This window comes from Myotis nattereri (genome assembly GCF_964212035.1).
Source record: "Myotis nattereri genome assembly, chromosome: 17".
In the NCBI taxonomy this organism is placed as follows: Eukaryota; Metazoa; Chordata; class Mammalia; order Chiroptera; family Vespertilionidae; genus Myotis; species Myotis nattereri.
The window spans coordinates 8881546-8902594 of NC_138092.1; the positions used below are offsets into that span (position 1 = coordinate 8881546).

General features: G+C 37.8%; 2 protein-coding genes across 2 annotated transcripts in view; both read left to right on the forward strand.

Annotated features, from left to right (window-relative positions):
* DPY19L4 (dpy-19 like 4) overlaps window positions 1-10573 on the forward strand; it is a 44411-nt gene extending 33838 nt beyond the window's left edge. The window contains exons 15-19 of the mRNA XM_081111712.1: window positions 2034-2090; window positions 2716-2798; window positions 4430-4562; window positions 6841-6999; window positions 9181-10573. Of these exons, the coding sequence (XP_080967838.1) occupies window positions 2034-2090; window positions 2716-2798; window positions 4430-4562; window positions 6841-6999; window positions 9181-9345 (597 nt within the window). The 3' untranslated portion in view covers window positions 9346-10573. The remainder of the gene's footprint in view (window positions 1-2033; window positions 2091-2715; window positions 2799-4429; window positions 4563-6840; window positions 7000-9180) is intronic.
* Window positions 10574-14699: 4126 nt separating this feature from the next.
* The window catches only part of INTS8 (integrator complex subunit 8), a 42936-nt gene continuing 36586 nt past the window's right edge, over window positions 14700-21049 (forward strand). Inside the window, exons 1-4 of the mRNA XM_081111716.1 lie at window positions 14700-14980; window positions 16572-16746; window positions 19466-19606; window positions 20284-20355. Coding sequence (XP_080967842.1) covers window positions 14851-14980; window positions 16572-16746; window positions 19466-19606; window positions 20284-20355 — 518 coding nt within the window. The 5' untranslated portion in view covers window positions 14700-14850. The remainder of the gene's footprint in view (window positions 14981-16571; window positions 16747-19465; window positions 19607-20283; window positions 20356-21049) is intronic.

Genomic DNA, 21049 nt, shown 5'->3' on the forward strand with positions numbered 1-21049 from the left:
TATTTTAGGTTAAGTACTTGTTTCTCTTCTAGTTAATGTAAATGGAAACCACATTGAATATCATTGAAATAGCATGAATAAGTCACATTATCACTTATGGGTAGAAAAAGAGATCCTGTGAAAAACATTTTTTTATAATTTCTAAGTGTAAAAGAAATGCATTTTAATTTACACAACTTAAAACATGAAAGGTAAAGAAAGTGAATCAGTAATGTGAGAGGCTATCAAGAGTTAATTTTTATATCTTGGTTTGATTGAGATCTCTGGTATGTTTTCAGTGTGAATGGAGCACTTATACTGCCTGCTGTGTGCAATGTGCTTGGAGAACACAGATAAATAAAACATGATTAATTTCATCATGTAGATTATGGTCTCCTGATCATAAAAGTAGCTAATAAAAAATATTAAAGCACCTGGCTGGTATAACTCGGTGGGTTGAGTGTCATACCATGGACCAAGAGATCCCGGGTTTGATTCCCAGTCAGGAGCACATACCTGGGTTGCTGGCTCAATCCCCAGTAGGGGCATGCAGAAGGTAGCTGATTGATGTGTCTCTCTCATTGATTTTTCTATCTCTTTCTCCTTTTCCCTTCCTCTCTATCTAAAAATCAATAAAAACATATTTAAAAAAATTATTGATGCTATTGGAACACAGAGAAGGGATACTTAATTCAGTTTTTAAGACTTTCTAGTATGACATTTGAAAGATGCTAAGTTATTAGTCAAATGAAGGGGAAAGTAAGGGTATTTGTGGTAGAAGGAATAAACACAGATAGGCAAAGAATGATGTAATCAAAAGTATAAAAAGAGAGGAAAAGAAAAAGCATTATACATTTAGTTTTGTTAGCACATAAAATGCGAGGCGAGGTAGGGCGGGTCAAGAAATGAGACTGGAGAAGTTGAAGAGGATAAGGTCTCAGAGGCCTCTCAGTGTCCTGCTGTGGCACTTGGTCTTACCCTAGAGGCAGTAGGAAGGCATGGAGATTGCAGGCAGGGGTGTGAGAGACAGACTTACAGTTTTCTCTCAGCTCACCCTTACAGTTCCGTGAATGATAGACTTACATTGACAGACTGGAGCCAGGAAAGATGCTGTCACTCAGGTACAGGCCATGGTAGATGAAAGTAACAAAAGCTTTAATTCATTGAGTGCTCAACATGTGTCAGGTATTTTTCAAAGCATTTCACATGCCTCTCAACCCCTACAAACACCTATTGGCTAAGTTTTATTATCAGTATTTTATAGACAAAAAAAACTAAAGCCTACACCGGTCAAATAATTTTCCTGAGATCACATAGCTTATACGGCTGGACATCAAGATTCACACCTAGGTTTGTCTTATTGCAAAGCCCGTTCAGTTCATACTCTGCTATACTGGAGTGAAAAGAATAGTTAGAAGATTAATAAGACTTGGTGCCTGTCAAGTGTGGGAGAATGAGGAAAAGGGAGAAATCATTGTTTTCTATGTTTCTGGTTTATATGACTGTGGATCATGGGGTCACCAATGAACACGGGACAATAAGGAGAAAGACTTGGGAAGAAAGATGATGAGTAATTACCTTTAATATTAGTCATGTTGTATTTTGCCAGTTTTCCCCCCAGGAATTTATACATGTTTATTGTAGCATGCTAGCATATTGATGTATGTTAGCTATTTTGCCTGTGTTATTTCATTGTGGTTTGTTACTGTTGGTAGTGTTTTAGGTAGCTGTTCAGGGACCTTTGTGTACTCTTCATAACTTAAATTCCCGTCAAAATTGTCAAATATTGATCTGCTATTTGAAATACATGTGTTACTGTTTTTATGTTCTGCCTTAAAATTATATAGTAAATATGTATGTTTCACTTTACCTCCAGTTTAATACATCTTAAATTTATCATTGGTCTTCAGCCATCTCACTTCATGAGCTAGGTTTCATGCCGACTTAAATTTGTGTAACTGTTGATACGTGCTTGGTCATAGAGTCAGTGTCTAGTACTTTAAAGTACAATCTGAAATGTATTTACTCATAACCCTTTTGCTTTCATGTTTTAGGCTCTTATTCTGAGTATGGCTGTGCCCACTATAATAGGTCTCAGCTTATGGAAGGAGGTAAGAAAATCAGATTTTTGTATTAAAACTTTATCTATAAGGTAGATATGTGTGTAGGATATTTATATTGAAATACTGTTCTAACAAAATAAATTCTGGTATTCTTAGTAATACTTAATTTTTTTTATCATTAAGAACAGGATAGAAAAGCTAAAATATTTTTAGAATACCATCTGATGCAATTTTCTGTTGTCTAATACTGTCATTAATTCAATTTATAATTGGTAAAGGAAATTGCTGAATAAACAGTGTTTATATTAAAAAGTATTTTGGCAACTCCAAAACGTAAATATTTATAAAATAATATAAATTATAATATAGCATGAAACTAATAGCCAATAAACATGTGAACTATTTGACCCCAAATTAATTAATTTAAATTATTTATGATGTGTGTGCATAAAAGACACAACTGGTAATTGCTTGGCAATTATAAAATTATTTATTGAGTCTAGACAGTAAATTAACCATAAAATAGTTGATTTGGGTTGAGAAGACTGAGCAGGTCACTGTCAGAACAGTATTCTAAAATTGTTTGTAAAAAAGTCTCTTTTCAAATACTCTGGAAAAGTTTTAGACTTTCTAGATACTTATTCTTTGGATGGGTTTTGTTTTTGCATTTTAGTTTTTTCCAAGATTAATGACAGAATTAACTGAACTACAAGAATTCTATGACCCAGATACAGTGGAACTTATGACCTGGATAAAGTAAGAACTGAACTGCCCAATACTGTTGTTACAAACTATTAATTAATCATTGTGTGCTATCTTATGGATTCAGGGTAAATAATAATGTTTTTTCAAATTCTCATAAAATTTTACATTGTATTTTTAGGGATATTTAATTTTTTATTGGATTTTCAATTCTAATTTTCTAAATGAACTCATCTCCTTTGAAAATATAGCATTGATAAGTCTGAGATTTGAGACTCTCTGCCATCAAACACCTAGAAATGTGAATAAAAAGGAACAAATACCTTTTATTTGAATAGTCAAAAGGGTGTTTCTTTCGCCCAAGGTTGGAGTTGGACAAATGGTGGATTGCTAGTCTTGGTAATTAAGTTTACCAAGATTTTTTATTTCAATTTTAATGCCCACCCAATACAAGAGATACGATTTTTGGCCTATAGAAGCAGAGAATTATAACTGAGACAACTTTTCCCCTCCCCCAATATACACATATATAACTAAGGGGCTCTCAAAGGGTAACACTACCAGTGAAAGGATAGACTAGCAAAAGATCCATCCAGTGGTAGAGAAAAATGATAAGAAAGCATGACCTTTTTGACCTCAGCTCTTAGTCAAAAAAATCTCTCTGAATTTGTAGCAATGGATCTGAATTAACAAGGGTTTGTAGTTTAAAATTATACTTGACTAATCTAGGAAACCCCAAATCAAGAAATCAACATAAAAAGTGGTTCTGGGTTGGTCTGGAATACCTGACATATCCTCAACCAAGAGGGTTCCACAAATAAAATTTCATGAAGATTAGCTGTAAAATTACAAAACACTTGAGGAGACAGTCTAACAATAAGAATCAAGCTCTCTAGAATTAGACCTTTAGTAATTTCTGAAAATAAAATTAGTTTGTGTCGGTTAGTTTTATGGCATAGTAAACTACCACAATATTTAGTGGCTTACAAACAATAAACTTATTGTTTTGCCCCATTTTGAGGGTTAGGAGTGGGGAGGATTCTTCTGGTCCAGGCCAGCTCAGCTGGGATTGGATAGTCTGGTATGGCCTCTCTCACATGTCTAGGTTTGGGTAGGTATCAGCTGAGAGCATGGAATTGACTTGTCCATGTGCCACCTGATTTATATGTTTACTAGAGGCCCGGTGCATGAATTCATGCACAGGTGGGGTCCAGCCGACCCACCCCCATGGGGGCCGATCAGGCAGGGCCTGCAGGGGAGGTGAGGGGCTGTGGGAGGTTGTCTGGCTGGCCCGCCCCTGATCTGGTCGGGGCCAGCTGGCGAGAGGGGCTGCCCCAGATTGGGCCGGTTGTCTGGTCGCAGTGTACGTCATAGTAATCGGTCATTCTGGTCGTTCTGGTCACTTGGCTTTTATGTGTATAGATTGTCTTCAAGCAAAGATCTTATCTCCACCCCCCTCCTTAAAACAATTTCTATATCTTCTGCACTCAGAATCATTCCTAATACATAGTAGGTGTGCAGTTTATTTTTGAATGGATCCACAGATAAAATGAAGTGAAGGCTGACATTGAAACATAAGTATAAAATATATTGTAAGTTGCTTGGTATTTCAGAGTTTATATAAATGAGTGATCTAAATAGTATATTTACCTTTCCAGTGTCTGAATCTGTATGGTTCTTTGCAGAAGGCAAGCTCCAGTTGCAGCTGTGTTTGCAGGGAGTCCACAGTTAATGGGTGCGATTAAATTATGCACTGGATGGATGGTGACAAGCTTGCCTCTTTACAATGATGATGATCTTCTCAAGAGAAACGAAAATGTAAGGCATTTTAGATTCTATATTTGGATCTTTTTTAACATCACTCTATTTTAGCATAGTTTTGTAATGATGCATATGTTCCTGATTAGCTGGGAAAATCCAAATAATTTTAAAAGGGTTAATTAGCTTTAATTTTTAAAAAGCTACATAATATCATTATTGAAGGAAAGAAGTCAATTAATGTCTTGATACACTTTGCATTTCTAAGGTAAAAATCTGTGACAATGTGGTTTATGTTTCATTGTGGGCTATTATACTCAGTATAATATTAGAATGGTATCTAGTTACTTAATGTTCAGAGACCATATCATTTGAATTTGACACATATCTATAATTCATGACATGTGACTGATTTTTGTATGCTCTCCTATGCCAGTGATTCTCAAATCTGGGACAATATGCCCTTAGGGGACATTTGGCAATGTCTGGAGACATGACCTAATTATTAGGGCAGATCCCCAGTCAGGGCCCATACAAGAATCAATCAATGAATGCCTAAATAAGTGGAACAACAAATCGATGTCATCTATCTATCTATCTATCTATCTATCTATCTACCTACCTACCTACCTACCTACCTATCTGTCTATCCCTTCCTCTCTCTCTAAAATCAATTTAAAAAAAAAAAAATTAAAGAGAAAAATCGAAATGAAAAATGCCACGATATCAAAACTTAAATTTCAGGCATCCTTGGCTCATTCAATATTTTGTGACAATGGCCAAGTTATTTTTAACCTTGCTGACTTTATTTTATGTATAGAATGAGTATAAAATACTCTGATACATGGTAATATAAAAGATTAAAGGAGCTATCACAACTCAATGATAAAAAGACAAATTAATTTAAAAATGGGCAAAGGCCATTTGCAACAACAGGGATGAATCTTGAGTGCACTATGTTAAGGGAAATAAGTCAGATAGAGAAAGACAATATTGTATGATATTACTTATATATTGAATTTTTAAAAGCAGAATTGATAAAAACATAGAGTGCTTACCAGGGTCTAGAGCAGTGGTTCTCAACCTTCCTATTGCTGCAACCCTTTAATACACTTCCTTATGTTGTGGTGACCCCCAATTTCATTGTTACAAATTGAACATAATTAAAGCATAGTGATTAATCACAAAAACAATATGTAATTATATATGTGTTTTCCGATGGTCTTAGGCAACCCCTGTGAAAGGGTTGTTCGACCCCCAAAGGGGTCGCCACCCACAGGTTGAGAACCGCTGGTCTAGAGGGTAGGAAATTGGGAGATGTTGGTCAAAGGATGCAAACTTCCAGTTATAGGATGAGTAAGTTCTGGGGATCTAATGTACGAAATGTTGATTATAGTTATTAATGCTGTATTTTATACTTGAAAGTTGCTAAGGGAGTAGATCTTAAATATTCTTACCACAAAAAAAGAAATGGTAATTATGTGACGTAATGGAGGCTAACATGGTGGTAATCATTTTGCCATATTTAAATATATTAAATCAGTGCATTGTATATTTTAAATGCACATGATGTTATATATCAATTATATTTCAGTAAAGCTGGGGGGAAATGGGCAAAGGACTTGAATGTAGCCCTGGTTGGGTAGCTCAGTTGGTTAGAGCATCATCCTTATATGCCAAGGTTGTGGTTTTGATCCTGGTCAGGGCACATACAAGAATCAACCAATGAGTGCATAAATAAGTGGAACAACAAATCAATGTTTCTCTCTCTCTCTTTCCCCTCTCTCGTCCCCTTCCTCCCTTTCTCTCTTTCTAAAATCAGTAAGTAAATAAAAATTTAAGAATATAAAAAAGACTTGAATGTACATTCCTCCAAAGAAGATAATACAAATGCCTAATTGCATAGGAATCTATATATATAAAAGCCTAAGTGACTAGCCGACTGACCGACCAGCAGACCCATCGGTAGCTATGACGTGCAATGACCAGCAGGGGGCATACGCTCAACATAGGAGCTACCGAATGACAGCAACTTTGCAGAGTGTCCTCTCATACTCCGAGACCCCTTGGGGGATGTCAAACTGCCAGTTTCAGCCTGATCCCACGGGCCAAGCTGAGGGATCCCACCGGTGCAAGAATCCGTGCATTGGGCCTCTAGTACTTTTATGAACTTCCTGAAGGCAGGAATCAAGTTTCAGTGAATATCTTCCACAGATAGTACTCAGTCCTAAGAACATAATAGAGAAAGAAAGAGAATAGTGGATGCTTAATGTATAGTTTTGCTTAACAAAAGTTTTAAATGTCCTTTAACATAACTGTTTTAATGATATTCTTTCAGATCTATCAAATCTATTCAAAGCGATCTGCTGAGGATATTTATAAAATACTGACATCTTACAAAGCTAATTACTTAATTGTAGAGGATGCTATCTGCAATGAGGTGGGAACCATGAGAGGCTGTAGGGTTAAAGATTTATTAGACATTGCAAATGGCCATGTAAGTAACCATTTGGAAATGAATTCTTTTTGAGAAAAATGACTTTATTTAAACATGTAATCTTCAAACTTAGTTTGGGAACTTAGCTAAGAATATAATTAAAAGTTATTTAACAATGGGCAGAACTTACTAAAAGTAGTTTGAAGTATTTTTTCAATATACAAAAGAAAAGTTGGATATCTTGGGGGGCGGATTTTTTTCCAATACGTGGATTTCTTACTTATTACCTATACTTATGCATGTTCAACATTTATAAACAAAAGATGGCCAGGGATATAAAGTACAGCGTAAGGAATATAATCAGTAATATTGTGATAACTGTGTACAGTGCCAGGTGGGTACTAGACATATCAGGGGGAATACTTTTTAAAGTACATAATTGTCTAACTACCATGAGATACATCTGAAACCGATACAAAACAATACCGAAAAAAAGCATTAAAAAATAAAAAGATGGTATAATTTGAATGATTTTAACCCATAATAATCTAAAGAGGAGCTGGTTGCAATGTCCTTTTTTTAAAAATATGTTTTTGTTGATTTTAGAGAGGAAGGGAGAGGGATAGAGATAGAAACATTGATCAGAGAGAAACATTGATCAACTGCCTCCTGGAAGCCCCCCACTGGGGATTGAGCCTGAAACCCTGACATGGGCCCTGAACGAGAAATGAATCGTGACCTCCCGGTTCATGGGCCAATGCTCAACCACTGAGCAGCACCAGCTGGGCAATGTTATAGTCTTAGGTTGAGAAATTTATTGTAATCTGATACATATCTACTATCTTACCTCTCAGTCTGTAGTGTGTACTGTATGTGTAGCAATTAACAGTACTGGCCGGGGAGCGTTGTCTGGAATGGGTACCTTTACTCCTGGGAAAGTTGAGTGTGGAGGACCTTAGGAAAAGTTTATTAGGTCATTAGGTCATTCTAGGTTGGAGCGCACATTCTATTCAGGTTGCGGCCAATATTTTTTCCGTTCTTTCCTAAATAATCAGTTGTCTTATCAGACCAGTTTGGAGGTGAGAAATTAGTTTTTATGATTTTCATCTTTCTCTTTCTTCAAGACCTCTTAAATTTGTAATATAAACCTATTCTGTTTTCTGCTGCATGTATTTTGAATTTTCTCTGTTGGTACTTGATATCTGAGATCTTTTGCTTAATTGGTGACAAAATGGAATTTTAGTGAACATCACAGTTATTCAGTAATTACTGTATTGCTATCTGCTATCTGGAGCCTTTCTATTCTGCTTTTGGCTACCTTTGTGCTCCAAGACCAGGTTACTTGCATATAATGCCAGGCATGGACTTAAAGCTAATCTATCATTTTACTCTTAAATTTGGCTCTCTGACATTTTTTGTTGGCATAAGAATAACATTTAGTGTTTTATTATAGAAAATCCTTCAAGCTAGCTAAGCTATCTTAGTGAACATCATTAAGGTGGGAATGTAAAGGTGTGCACTGGATAAGTCATAGAAATTTACTTGTTTACTAGATAATTGTAAGTCAGTTCTACGCCAGGAGAAATGTTTGAATATACATTAAGAATATATCCCTGGCCATTATGGCTCAGTTGGTTAGTGTTGCCTTGTGCACCAAAACATGGTGGGTTCGATATTCGGTCAGGGCACATACCCAAGTTGCAGCCCAATCCCCAGTTGGGTGCATATGGGTGGTAGCTGATTGATGTTTCTCTCTCACATTGATGTTTCTCTCTTAAATCAAAATTTTAAAAATACAGGGTTAAGCAAAAGTAGGTTTACAGTTGTGAGTATGCGGAAACAGAGTGTGTTCTTGTATTCTCTATTAGCGTATTATTTTCTACATGAACAACTGTAAACCTACTTTTGCCCCACCATGATGTTCATTTCTCAGCCATGATAAGGTTCTTAATGGACTATGGAGATATAGCCTTCTACATTTTAGAATTAAATATTTTAAAAATTAGAAACACTTTATACTGGTTTCTCAATCTCAATGGGATGCTCAAAAGTTTAGTGTATGTGGTTATTCTTTTAATGAAGAGGCTTCTATTCGCTAAACAATATGAGATGTTCACTGACTAATGTGAGTTCATGTTTAGCATAATATATTTCCATATGAATGTAATCATTTGTACATTGCTTTTATTTATACTATAACCTTAATAAGCTTTTAATATTATGTTTCATATCTCTTGATAGGTGGTTTGTGAAGAGGGTGACAAGTTAACCTACTCAAAATATGGGCGATTTTGTCATGAGGTCAAAATTAACTATTCTCCATATGTGAATTATTTCACTAGAGTGTATTGGAACAGGTCCTACTTTGTATATAAAATCAACACTGTGATATCCTTTCAGTCTTGAAAATAGTAGAGACTTATTTCATCTGAAGTAAAATGTTGATTTTCTTCTACCAATGGGGGTCTTTTGGAAATCAGAATCTGGACATTGGAAGTGTTGCTGCTGCTTTTCCTCTCCTGCCGTTAACTGGACCCAGAGTTCTCTGGGGAATAGAAGGTGAAGCATCACTGGCCTTTGGTAAATGTTATAGCTTACCACTCTGCAGTGTTCCAGCCAGGGATTCTTCTTACTGTTACATGGTCTTTCAAGATTTCACCTTCCAAACTATTATAAAAATTTCCTCAGAAATCTTTATCATAACATTGATCTTGAATTTGAATATATTCAAGGTCTTAGTATATTTCTCAAACATAACATTTAATATATACTTAATATGATATAATTATAGAAGAAGAATTATTCTTACATTCAAGGCAGTTTCTAAAGGTATTTTATGCTTTATAATAGGACTGAAATATTACAATAAATAGCTAACGTAAATGTTAGCTGAAAATATGTGGCATTTAAATTAAAGTGGAAATGGCATAAAGGAAAGTGATTTTTAAGGATATATATATAAAGGTATATCCAGATTTTCCATGATACTGTTCTCATCTGCTGCTTATATAAGTGAGCACTTTCTTAGTAATTTACATAGTGCATGATACTGCATTTTATTACTTTATGACTTTTAAGTGGTTAGCTTTTGTCACTTATGCTCATAAACTTGATATGAATTTAATCATCATAAATAGTAACTCTCTGTACCTACATATTTTTTAAAACAGACATTTATAAGAATGTTGATCAGGTTTTTAAAAAATACAAATATGGGATTTATAACCTATTCACATGTTTTGTACTAAAATATTAGGTAAAAAATTGTTATCAGAATAAAAATATGTACACTAAAACGAGCTACAGTTTCTGGAGATATGTGCAGATACTGTTAAATATACCTCTGTTTACAGGTAGGCGTATTATAAAACAAAAGTGCTATTATTTGTGAAACTGTGAGGCAGTCTTCAACATTAAGAACCAAGTGACAATTATAAAATTCACAGCACTTAGTTCCTCTAAGTTAAATATTTTCATATTTTAATCATTTATAAAAAGAAGATCTAAAATGACTTACTTGGCTAGGATGGGGGGAATGCATGTTTATTTTTATCTTGTATATCTGTTTAGTGACCAGGTTTTCAAAGTGCTGTAAAAATCAGTTTCACTACTCTACATTAAAAGGGAGCATCTTTCCATTATCCTTATTTTCTGTAATATATTTTAAAAGTACACAGGCACATTCATTCTTAGACTAGCTCTAGGATGCTTTGCTCTTTTGGAGTTTAAGGATTGTTTGATGGCTGAGTCATATCTGGTGCATTAATTTTATTAGTTCTCAAGCTTTTATGTAATTTTTAACAATTCTATTAAGATAGCTGTAGGCAGGGTATTTCAGGTTCTCTGTACATCTTAATAGTGAGTCACTAATATTTAGCTTCAAGCCTTATGAAAATATTTCCATAGTTAACCTATGTACGTAAAACATGTAAAAACATTGTGATTTAAAAGTCAGCTTGCATATTTTGAAAGGGAAATAGAACAGCCTATTTTCTATGCAGCATGAAATATTTAATTGAATTTTTATTGATTTACATTATAATCAAATATGCAGAATTAGTTTGTTGTGTGTTTTTTGTTTTATTTTTGTTTGTGGTATATTAGTAAGTTGCTTTTGCTTCTGTCAACTTATTTCTTAAATAAAACAGATTTGGAGAAACTTTTAATTGAATTTTTGAAATAATGAATTTTTCATTCAGCATCAGTTAAAAAGGAAAATGTGATCTTCAATATAGAAATAATAATACTGGATATGAGAAGTAAGCTTATTTGTTTCTATTTTAACTGTAGTTAAAACAATAGTACTGGAAAACTGAGTGCATTTAATTAATTTCCTTACGTATTTGTAGAGTAACAAATGATTAAGCATTCTGTAAGTAATCCTGTTTGGGTAACTGACAGTTGTTAGGTTTGACAATAAAGATCTGTTATGTGCCCTCGCTGGTCAAGGGCACATACCTGGGTTGCAGGCTCCTCCCTGGCCCTGGCCCTGGTCGAGCATGTGCAGCAGGCAACCAACCAATCAATGTGTTTCTGTCACATTGACGTTTCTGTCTGTCTTTCCCTTTCTCTTCCACTCTTTCTAAAAATCTATGGAAAAATATCCTCAGGTGAGGATTAAAAAAAAACAACACTATTCTGTGAGGAGCAAAGTTTGTTGTATTGTGTGGAAGGAATTTCTTCAAGAAATATAAAACATACCTTGCCCTTAAAAACATTGAAATAAGTGCCTTAACGTCTTTATTTCAAAGTTTACTTCATATTTTTGAGAAAATATTATCCATTTCTTTTTTTTCCATAAGAAAAATTTGGTAACTTTTTCCTTATTATTAAGCACAACCTCACTATTTTATTTTCACTAATAAGCAAATTTTTGTTAAGGGCAGAGATGAGATTTCTAGCTTGCTAAATTCATTTATTTAGCTCGCAAATGCAAAACAATCCAACAAATAAAACTTACTTGATAGGGTCTGTGACATTGACTCTCTGCTGGTTTCTGTTTATTCTGCCTTTGGCATCTGTATCTTGGTGCTTTTTGTTAGACTGGTGGGTTTTACAACCTCAGGAGTATGCATTGCACTTTGGAACTTTTTTCTTTATTACTTGTGTGTAGACAGCATGTTTTTCAGGATATGAACCTACATTGCCAGTGCCTCTGTGTCGGGACACTCTTCCACACAGTCCGGATTGATTCAAGGGCAAAGCAGAAGTGGAGGTCAAAGTGTGTTACAAGTCAGGGCTGAAAAATATGCTTTAAAAATTATGAATTTCTTGAAGGACACAGTGAATCTGATTAAACTGTTTTGTTTTTGAAAAATTGTTACTTGGCCCGTCTATTTTGAACTGTTAAAACATTTTGATGCCTTTTGTGGGTAAAACTAGTGCCTCTCTTTATAAAATTGGTGGGGTTTCTAAAAGTATGTCAGTTGATTTTTTTTTTTTGGTACATTTATTTTAAATGCATAAATATTTGAGGGCATATGTTATGAATTATTCTGAATATTTAAGAATCTTCTGTAAAGCAAATAACTACTTCCTGATTTGCATCAATATATTCTCTCTGTATTGGTCCAGTTTTTAAAATAGTTTTTGCTATTTGCTAATAGTTTTAGATCCCAATATGTATTAAAAGTACAGCTCTAAAAAAGTTGCAAGTGAAATTGACAATTTCTTATTGAAACAATGGCTTAAGTTTTTTTTTTTACTTTTTTTTTCTTTTTTTATTATTTTATTTTATTTTATTTGTGGCTTAAGTTTTTTAATGTGTAGAGTTAATAGTTTAAATAAAATTAGAGGACAAAATTGCAAAGGAATATATTTGATTCAACTATGTTTCATCCATTAAGGTTTCTAAACATTAAACTTGTTTTTCATAATAAAAAAGATTTGCTGCATTTAATATAAAGGCAACTTGGAACCAAATCTGTTTATAAGTTTCTTAGAATTTGCAATATTTTAATCTCCGTATATATAATCCTATGTGCAGTTCTATAGGAGATACACTGAACATCTGATCATTGTAATTAGTGGAATAATAGTATCAGAAAGAAACATGCATTCCAGACTTATGGCTTGAAATATTTCCGAAAGAATCCTTTCATATTTTATGTTAATAGCTTTGTACAGCTGTTTAACAAAGATGAATACAACTGATTTTATGTATGTTGACTTATGAATTATATCTATTACATTGAATATTTAGATTAAATGTGCTCATCCTGTAACTAAGGTTGTCTTTGCAAAAGAATAAAAATTAATTTCAGTAAGTATAAATCCTTTAAAAGAGTTGGGGTGTCAACTAGTTTACTTCACATTTTTATAATGTGTCTCTATTATCATGAATGAAATTATTTCATGCTTAATTACACTCCCTTGTGTTTCCATAATAAAATTCTTGGAAAATGTTTGTTATTTTTTATTTATACATAAACCTTGAGTTCTCATAACTAGTGTTTTTCTAATACATAGTAGTATTTCTTATATTGAACATAGCTGGTGCTTTCACATCATACCAATCTTTCTTAGAAAATGGATCAACCATTTTCTTCTTGGCTCCCTTTTGGCCACCTTTCTTAAGGCACTTGTTCTTGTTGACCACCATGGCCTGGGAATGGAACCGGCAACCTTTTTTTTTTTTTTTTAATATATTTTATTTATTTTTTACAGAGAGGAAGGGAGAGGGATAGAGAATTAGAAACATCGATGAGAGAGAAACATCGATCAGCTGCCTCCTGCACACCTCCTACTGGGAATGTGCCCGAAAACCGGCAACCTTTCAGTGCACAGGATGCCGCCCAACCAACGCTGGCCAGGGCTGTACTGATTTCTTAAACCTTAATGACATACATGATTATATGTTTTTTGAACATATTTACTTTGTAAATGGGGTTAACAATACCCATAGCGGGGACATCAAGAGGCTTACATAGCTAAATGTTGAGAGCTAGACCAGGGAAGTGACAAAGTCTGCATCTCGCTGCAGGCTGTCATCCCTGGAGGAAGAGGAAGGGGACCAGGGCGCTGGGGGCCAAGTCCTTCGGGACGACCCAGGTGGGAGGAAACCTCAGAAACGGAAATGGGGAAATTGAAAGCACCCGAGACAAACTGCCTGGCTCACTTTTTTTTTTTTTTTAATAAAGTTTAACTTTTCAAAACGTGCAGCTGATGGGATCTGTTGTTCATGCATCTTCGCCATCACGTGGGGCGTCGAGGCCTTAGGTGTTAATGGTGTCAATTACCTGGGCTCTGTGCTGTGACACTAGTGGAATAAGCCCTTTAGCAAGGAGCTGAGGGCTGCCCTGGCCAGGAACCGACGATCTTCAGTCTCAGAGGCAACAGCTGGGCACGCGTTGCTTTGTCAAGCAGGACTAGGAGCTGAGCTCGTCCTGCACTTTGCCTCGGGACCACCCCGATCTGTTCTGGGTCTTTGTCTTTCTTGGCCGACTTCCCAGCATCGTCCTCCTGCTTGTCCTTGGGCAGCACCGCGAACCCCCGCTCCCTCGCTGAGACGCGTTCACCGTCTTCCACGAGGACGTCGAGGCTCGTCGCAACCCTAATCAGGGTGTTTCTTTCACTCGCTGAGAAACTCCCAGAAAAACGCGAAAAGCCCGCTGGGACCCAGCTTCCCCCAATCATCTCCCACGGTAACCCGCAGGGGGCGTGGTCTGTGGGCCGGTCCCGCCTTCTTGCTCTCCAACCCGAGCCGCGATTGGCCGGAGGCGCAAGGGGGCGGGGCCCGGGGCTCCGCCTCCGCCGGGGCCGCCGCCATCTTAGGTCGTGCGGGGATCCGGGAGGGTCTGAGCGCGTCCGCGTTCCCGGCGGTTCCGCGGGTCGCAGTCCCGGGCCCACGTCCGTCCGAGTGTCAGGTTGGAGCCGGGCAGCGTCCCCGGGGGTAGCGGCGGCGGGGGCAGGATGAGCGCGGAGGCGGCGGACCGGGAGGCGGCCACCTCCAGCCGGCCCTGCACCCCGCCGCAGACCTGCTGGTTCGAGTTCTTGTTGGAGGAGTCGCTGTTGGAGAAACATCTCCGCAAGCCCTGCCCGGGTGAGCGCGGCGCCGGCGGCCCGGGGGGAGCGGGGCCCGGGCCCCTCGCTGCGCAGGAGGCGTCCGGGTGCGGGGCAGGCTCTTCGGTCCCCGTGTCCCGGTCCTTGTACCGCACGGTGGTCCCCGGAGATGGCTGCCTGGCGGGGGCTGGCTTCCCGCAGAACCCCGGCCGTGTGATCAGTGGTGGGGGCGTTTGGGGGGAAAGAAGCGGCTCCGTTGTAATCCTGACGCCAGCGATGCCGTCGGTGCTCACTGACTGTTCTGTTCCTGGACGAGAGGGTTTCTGCCGAGTCTCACTGTGCGTTGCAAAGCGGGGCCGCACCTCACCGTGGGCGCGTCCTGGAGGACAGGGAAGGCCGTGCGGCTGCAGGTGGCTGTCGTTGAGGATGACAGTGATGGGCGTCCCGGGCCGCGGGCTGTTCGGGGAAGAAGGCGGTTTCCAGGCCTCCCTGGGACGGCCCTGGGGTGGGAAGGCACCTCCTGGGGCAGGGTTTTGCTGGTCAGGTGGGGATCCAGATGTGGTTCGGGCAGCCGAAGAGATGGCTTTAACCGCTGGAAAACTAATACTGCGGGAGGAGTGAGCGTGCTCTCGGGTCATGTTACCGCCTGTGTTGTATTCCTTTGAACTCTGTTGCTCTTGACAAGCGTTTGTGAAGGGCCTTCTGGGGGTCAGGCTCTGTGCTTCATGCCTCAGGGGTCATCTCATTGAACTCGTCCCTCATCATCAGCCTGTGAGGCAAGGGGTGTTACCTCCGCTGGGCAGGTGTAGGGAGGTAGTTGATGCAAGTGCGACCAATTAAGCTTTGAAACAGTCATGCTGGTGGTTTCATCCCGTTCCTCCAGTGGACATTGGGTATTTGCTGGGCTGGAAATCTGTGGCCTTGCTCTTCTTACCTGCCACGCGCTTTCTTCTGCATGTGAATACTCTTTAAAAAAAAAAAAAATAGCCGAAACCGGTTTGGCGCGTCGGCCTGCGGACTGAAGGGTCCCAGGTTCGATTCCAGTCAAGGGCATGCACCTGGGTTGCGGGCACATCCCCAGTGGGGGGTGTGCAGGAGGCAGCTGAGCGATGTTTCTCTCTCATCGATGTTTCTAACTATCTCTCTCCCTTCCTCTCTGTAAAAAATCAATAAAATATATTGAAAGTATATATATATATATATAAAATTGATACAGTTCAATTTAATATATATACATGTATATGTATATATATTTAATTGATTAGGGAGAGGGAGAGAGAGAGAAACATTAATGATGAGAGAATCATTGATTGGCTGCCTCCTGCACGCCCCCATATGGGGATGGAGCCCAGGACTGGAATTGAACCCCGGACCCTTCCGTCTGCAGGCCGACCCTCTATCCACTGAGCCAAACCGGCTGGGGCTGGACCCTCGTCTTTATCCCTTCCTCTTTACTCCTCTTCCTGACCGTCCCCCGTTTCCCAGGTACAATCCTTATGTATCGTATCCTTAGGCATTACAACTACACAGCTGCTCGGGTTCCTTTTGTTGCCGTAAACCAAAACGCTAAATCCCTTTGCATCTTCTAATGACAACTTAATTTTAAGAGTTTGTTTTCTTTTCAATCCTAGATCCTGCACCTGTTCAACTTATAGTTCAGTTTTTGGAACAGGCTTCCAAACCTTCAGTTAATGAACAAAACCAAGTTCAGCCTCCACCGGATAACAAGAGAAATCGCATTTTAAAGCTACTTGCTCTGAAAGTGGCTGCACATTTGAAGTGGGACTTGGACATATTGGAGAAAAGGTATGTGAGATTCAAGTGAAGTTTATTTCTTTGGTGGCTCCAAAGCTGGGAGAGTCTGGCCAGGCGTCCGAGGACGTCAGATGTGTTTGTCCTCCCAGCCTTTAACCCTCACCCGAAGGCCCTCAATAAAATGGTGGGATCCAAAAATACTTAAAAATGAGTAAAAAGGAAGAAATTTATTTTGAAGTACTAGTTAGATAGCTTGGTTTATTTTTATATATGCTTTTATAATATCAGCCTTTAAAATGAAAGTTATTTTTCTGTATATTCTTGATAAAATATGCAAGTATTTTTTAAGAAAGTATTTGAGTGTTAGATGAATTTAAATCACCTTTTAAAGTAAAAACTTTATTAATATCAAGGCAGTTAATGGTGATAATGATTTGATGTGGTGACTAAAAAAATTCTCACTTAAACAGTTTTAAGTGTTTCAATTTACTTTTACATATCTGAAGGAAATGGATAAAAATTAATGCTATAACCCTGGCTGGTGTGGCTCAGTGGGTTGGAGCATCAGCCCATACCCAGAAAGGTTGTGGGTTTGACTTCCTGTCATACCTAGGTCGGGGGAGCATATGAGAGGCAACTGATCGATGCTTCTCTCTGATCTTTCTCTCTCTGTCTCTCTCTCTTTCTCTCCCCCCTTCTCCCCTCTCCTCACCTCCCCTTCTTCCTCTCTTCCCCTTTTCCTCCTCCAATACCCCTCTCTGAAAATCAATAAACATATCCTCGGGTGAAGATTAAAAAAAAAAATAATGCTTGTTACATAATATTATGAATTATTTGCTATTGAATAATAATTCAGTTAATTTCACTGGTCACAAATCAATAACTATCTCCCAAAATTTCTTATTAGGATCAGTGTTTATTTGTTTACAAATAAATACTTTCAAACTATGCTTAGAAAATGATTTAAAAATATTTTTATTGATTTTTAGAGAGAGAGGGGGAGAGAGGGAGAGAGAGAAACATCGTTGACTGCCTCCTCACACCCCCTCCAGGAATGGAGCCTGAAACCCGGGCATGTGCCCTGACTTGGAATCGTACAAGCAGCCTTTCAGTGTACAGGATGACCACCAACGGAGCCACACCAGCCAGGGTGAAAATGGTTTATTTTTATCCTCACAATTTAAATAGAAATACCTTATAGAAAATTTGAAAAAATTCAGAAAAGAGGAAATAATAGGAGCGGAGAAAAGTATTTTTAATATTTTTGTTGTTTTTTTGCTTTATTTTTAAACAAAGTGTGATCATACCCTATATACTGTTTGGGTTTCTTTTTCCCCCATATAACAGAATGTCATGAACGTTTTCTCATTTTATGTGTATTTTGAAGATAATTTCATTGTATAATTTATTAACTTTTCCTTCATTGACAGTCATTTTGTTTTCTAGTTTTTCATTTTTATAAATCACAAAGCCTTAAATATCTTTGTCCTTAAATCTTATCTGAATTTTTAGTTACATTCATAGTTTAGATTATTAAATTGGTGGATCAGGTAGTATAAACATTTTTGTTACTGTTGTTGTTCATCCTCACCCTAGGATATTTTTTTCCATTGAATTTTAGAGAGAGTGGAAGGAGGGAGGGAGTGGAAGAGAGAGAGAGAAACATCGATGTGAAGTAGACACATGGATTGGTTGCCTCTCATACCTGCCTGGATTGGGGCCAGGGATTGGACCTGCAACCCAGGCACGTGCCTTTGACCGGAATTGAACCAGAGACCCTTTGGTGTGAGGGCCAATGCTCCAACCACACAGCCACATTGGCCACAGCTAGTGTAAACATTTTTAAGGCACAAGTTGCCAGATTGCATTCCAGGAGAGTTGTACGAATTTTTAACTCTCATTAGTAGTGGTTAAATATTTTTTCCCACCACCCATTCTCAAGCATTACATATTAAAAAAATTTTTAAATATATTTTTATTGATTTTAGAGAGAGAGAGAGAGAGAGAGAGAGAGATAGAAACATCAATGATGAGAGAGAATCATCTATTGGCTGCCTCCTGCACTCCCCACACTGGGGATTGAGCCTGCAATCCCGGCCTGTGCCTTGACTAGGAATCAAACTGTGACTTCCTGGTTCATAGATCGACGCTCAACCACTGAGTCATGCCGGCTGGGCAACATATTAAAATTTAAAAAATTCTTTAATCTGAAACCTAGCTATTAATAGACTCAAGAGGGATAGCAACAAATAGCAATGTGTACAAAAAGTGTGGTGTTTATGGTATAGTTGGAAAATTGAACATCCATTGGATATTTGGTGATAAGCAATTGAAAAATTTTTAGATGTGAAATTAATACTATAAATATGTTAAGAGTTACTTTTTGGGAGCACTATTCTGAAATACTTAGGGAAGAAATAATTTAATATTGGAAATTTGCTTCACAATAAATGGGAAGGAGGGAAGAGGGTAAGAGTAGAGATGAAACAAGATGGGCCATCAGTTGATAATTGCTGAACTGAATGATAGGTCATGGGGACTCGTTATACTATCCTGTCTACTTTTATGTTTAAATTGTTTTCAAAATACAAAATTTTCAAATCTTAAAATTGGATATTTTCATATAAGTTGAGACAAATTAATAAGATGGCCCTGTAGATTTAGTCCTTTTAACAATGTAATTCTTTTCAGTGAAGATACTCAATTGTATATTTCGTGCTTCTGATGCAGCCAACATGCAGACATGTACCTTTTGCTTCTTCCTTTTAAGTTTGTCTGTTCCAGTATTGAACATGCTGCTGAATGAGCTGCTGTGCGTCAGCAAAGTTCCTCCCGGGACCAAGCATGTAGACATGGATCTGGCCACTTTGCCTCCAACCACTGCCATGGCTATCCTTCTCTACAATAGATGGTAAAAAAAAAAAAAAAAAAATGTTTTTTGAGAGTATGTTTATTAAAACTGGGGACAGTGAAACAAGAAGGGGCTTAGGATAGAAGAAGCGACAGGCGAGAGCCTATGCAGGATGGCTTTGTCTCTTTAAAAATGTTAGAGGAAAGAAATGAAACTGGGCAGGGCTGCTTTGGCTTGCTGAGAAGTCAGAGAAAAGGGGGCCTTGGAGACAGGGTCTGGGGTAAACCCAGGTCGAGCTGCTGCTGCCCATGGCTCCCTTGGTTTCAAGCCTTAAAGTTCAGGAGATGCATGCCTCTGGGGGGAAAAGAAGGGGAAGGGGAAGGTGCAGGTGTGCTCCCGGGATGGAGAGCATAATGGTAACTTTCCTTACAAACCTACCATGTGTTGGGCAGCCTCCGTTTAATTTCACTCTAGCTTCCAGGTGTGTGCATTTAAGGGTTCCTTATACTTCATAGCTCTCCCGGAGGATCTTGGGAAGTGAGTTTAATGGAAAAATCTTGTGACTGCATAGATGGAAAGCATTCTGATTTTTAAAAATTGTGGATGATTTAGAAAGTTTTCATGTCAATTCACACTCCCGGTAATTTATAATATGAATCTTCTAAGGAATACTGGAAAAAGTAATTGAAGTGACATTTGTAAGGCATTAAATTCTCTTTTTCCTGTGTTTTCTTCAGGGCGATTAGGACAATCGTTCAAAGTAGTTTTCCTGTCAAACAGGCAAAACCTGGACCTCCTCAATTAAGTGTGTAAGTTGGCAGAGACAACCCTTACCTGGCACTTTTTTCATATGATCCTTACTTGGAAATTTTTTCATCAGATTAAAAAAAAAATTACAAATCTTTAATAACCTCTACATAAGTGACGGAGGGCAAGAGGCCTCCCTCAGAAGCTGAAGTTGGAGGAGTTAGAGAATCATGTAGTGTTCTGCGTATTTAGCGTAGAGAGCTCTGAAAGAGAAGGGGAGTGCTTTGTGAATTGTGCCTTTCATCTTAATAAGTATTAGCTGACCTTCAAAATACTATGATTTTTTTCATTTAATTAAATTTACATGAAGATGTATTTGTTTTTATGGGGAGAACTATTTTAATATATGTAAATATTATTTTAGAGTACAAAAGTTACTACAAAAGTTTGATCATATCTGGAATTTTAAGCCTAATTCTTAAATCCCAGGTGGCAGCTTATTAAAATTTGGAGCTAGAGAGCATAGATTCTAACTTGAAATAAATAAGCTTTTGCTGCCAGTAAGTTTTATTCTTTAATTGAGGTGTGTGTTTTTTTTAATATGAAGCACATGAGAAAATAATGGTAAAAGAACATTTTAATTCAATTTCTGTTTTTTTAAGCATGAAAAGAAATAGCATGAAAACATTTTTATTAAAATATAATCTTGTTTTCAAAGATGATGCTTTTAAGTTTTGAATTTTCAGTCCTTCGAGT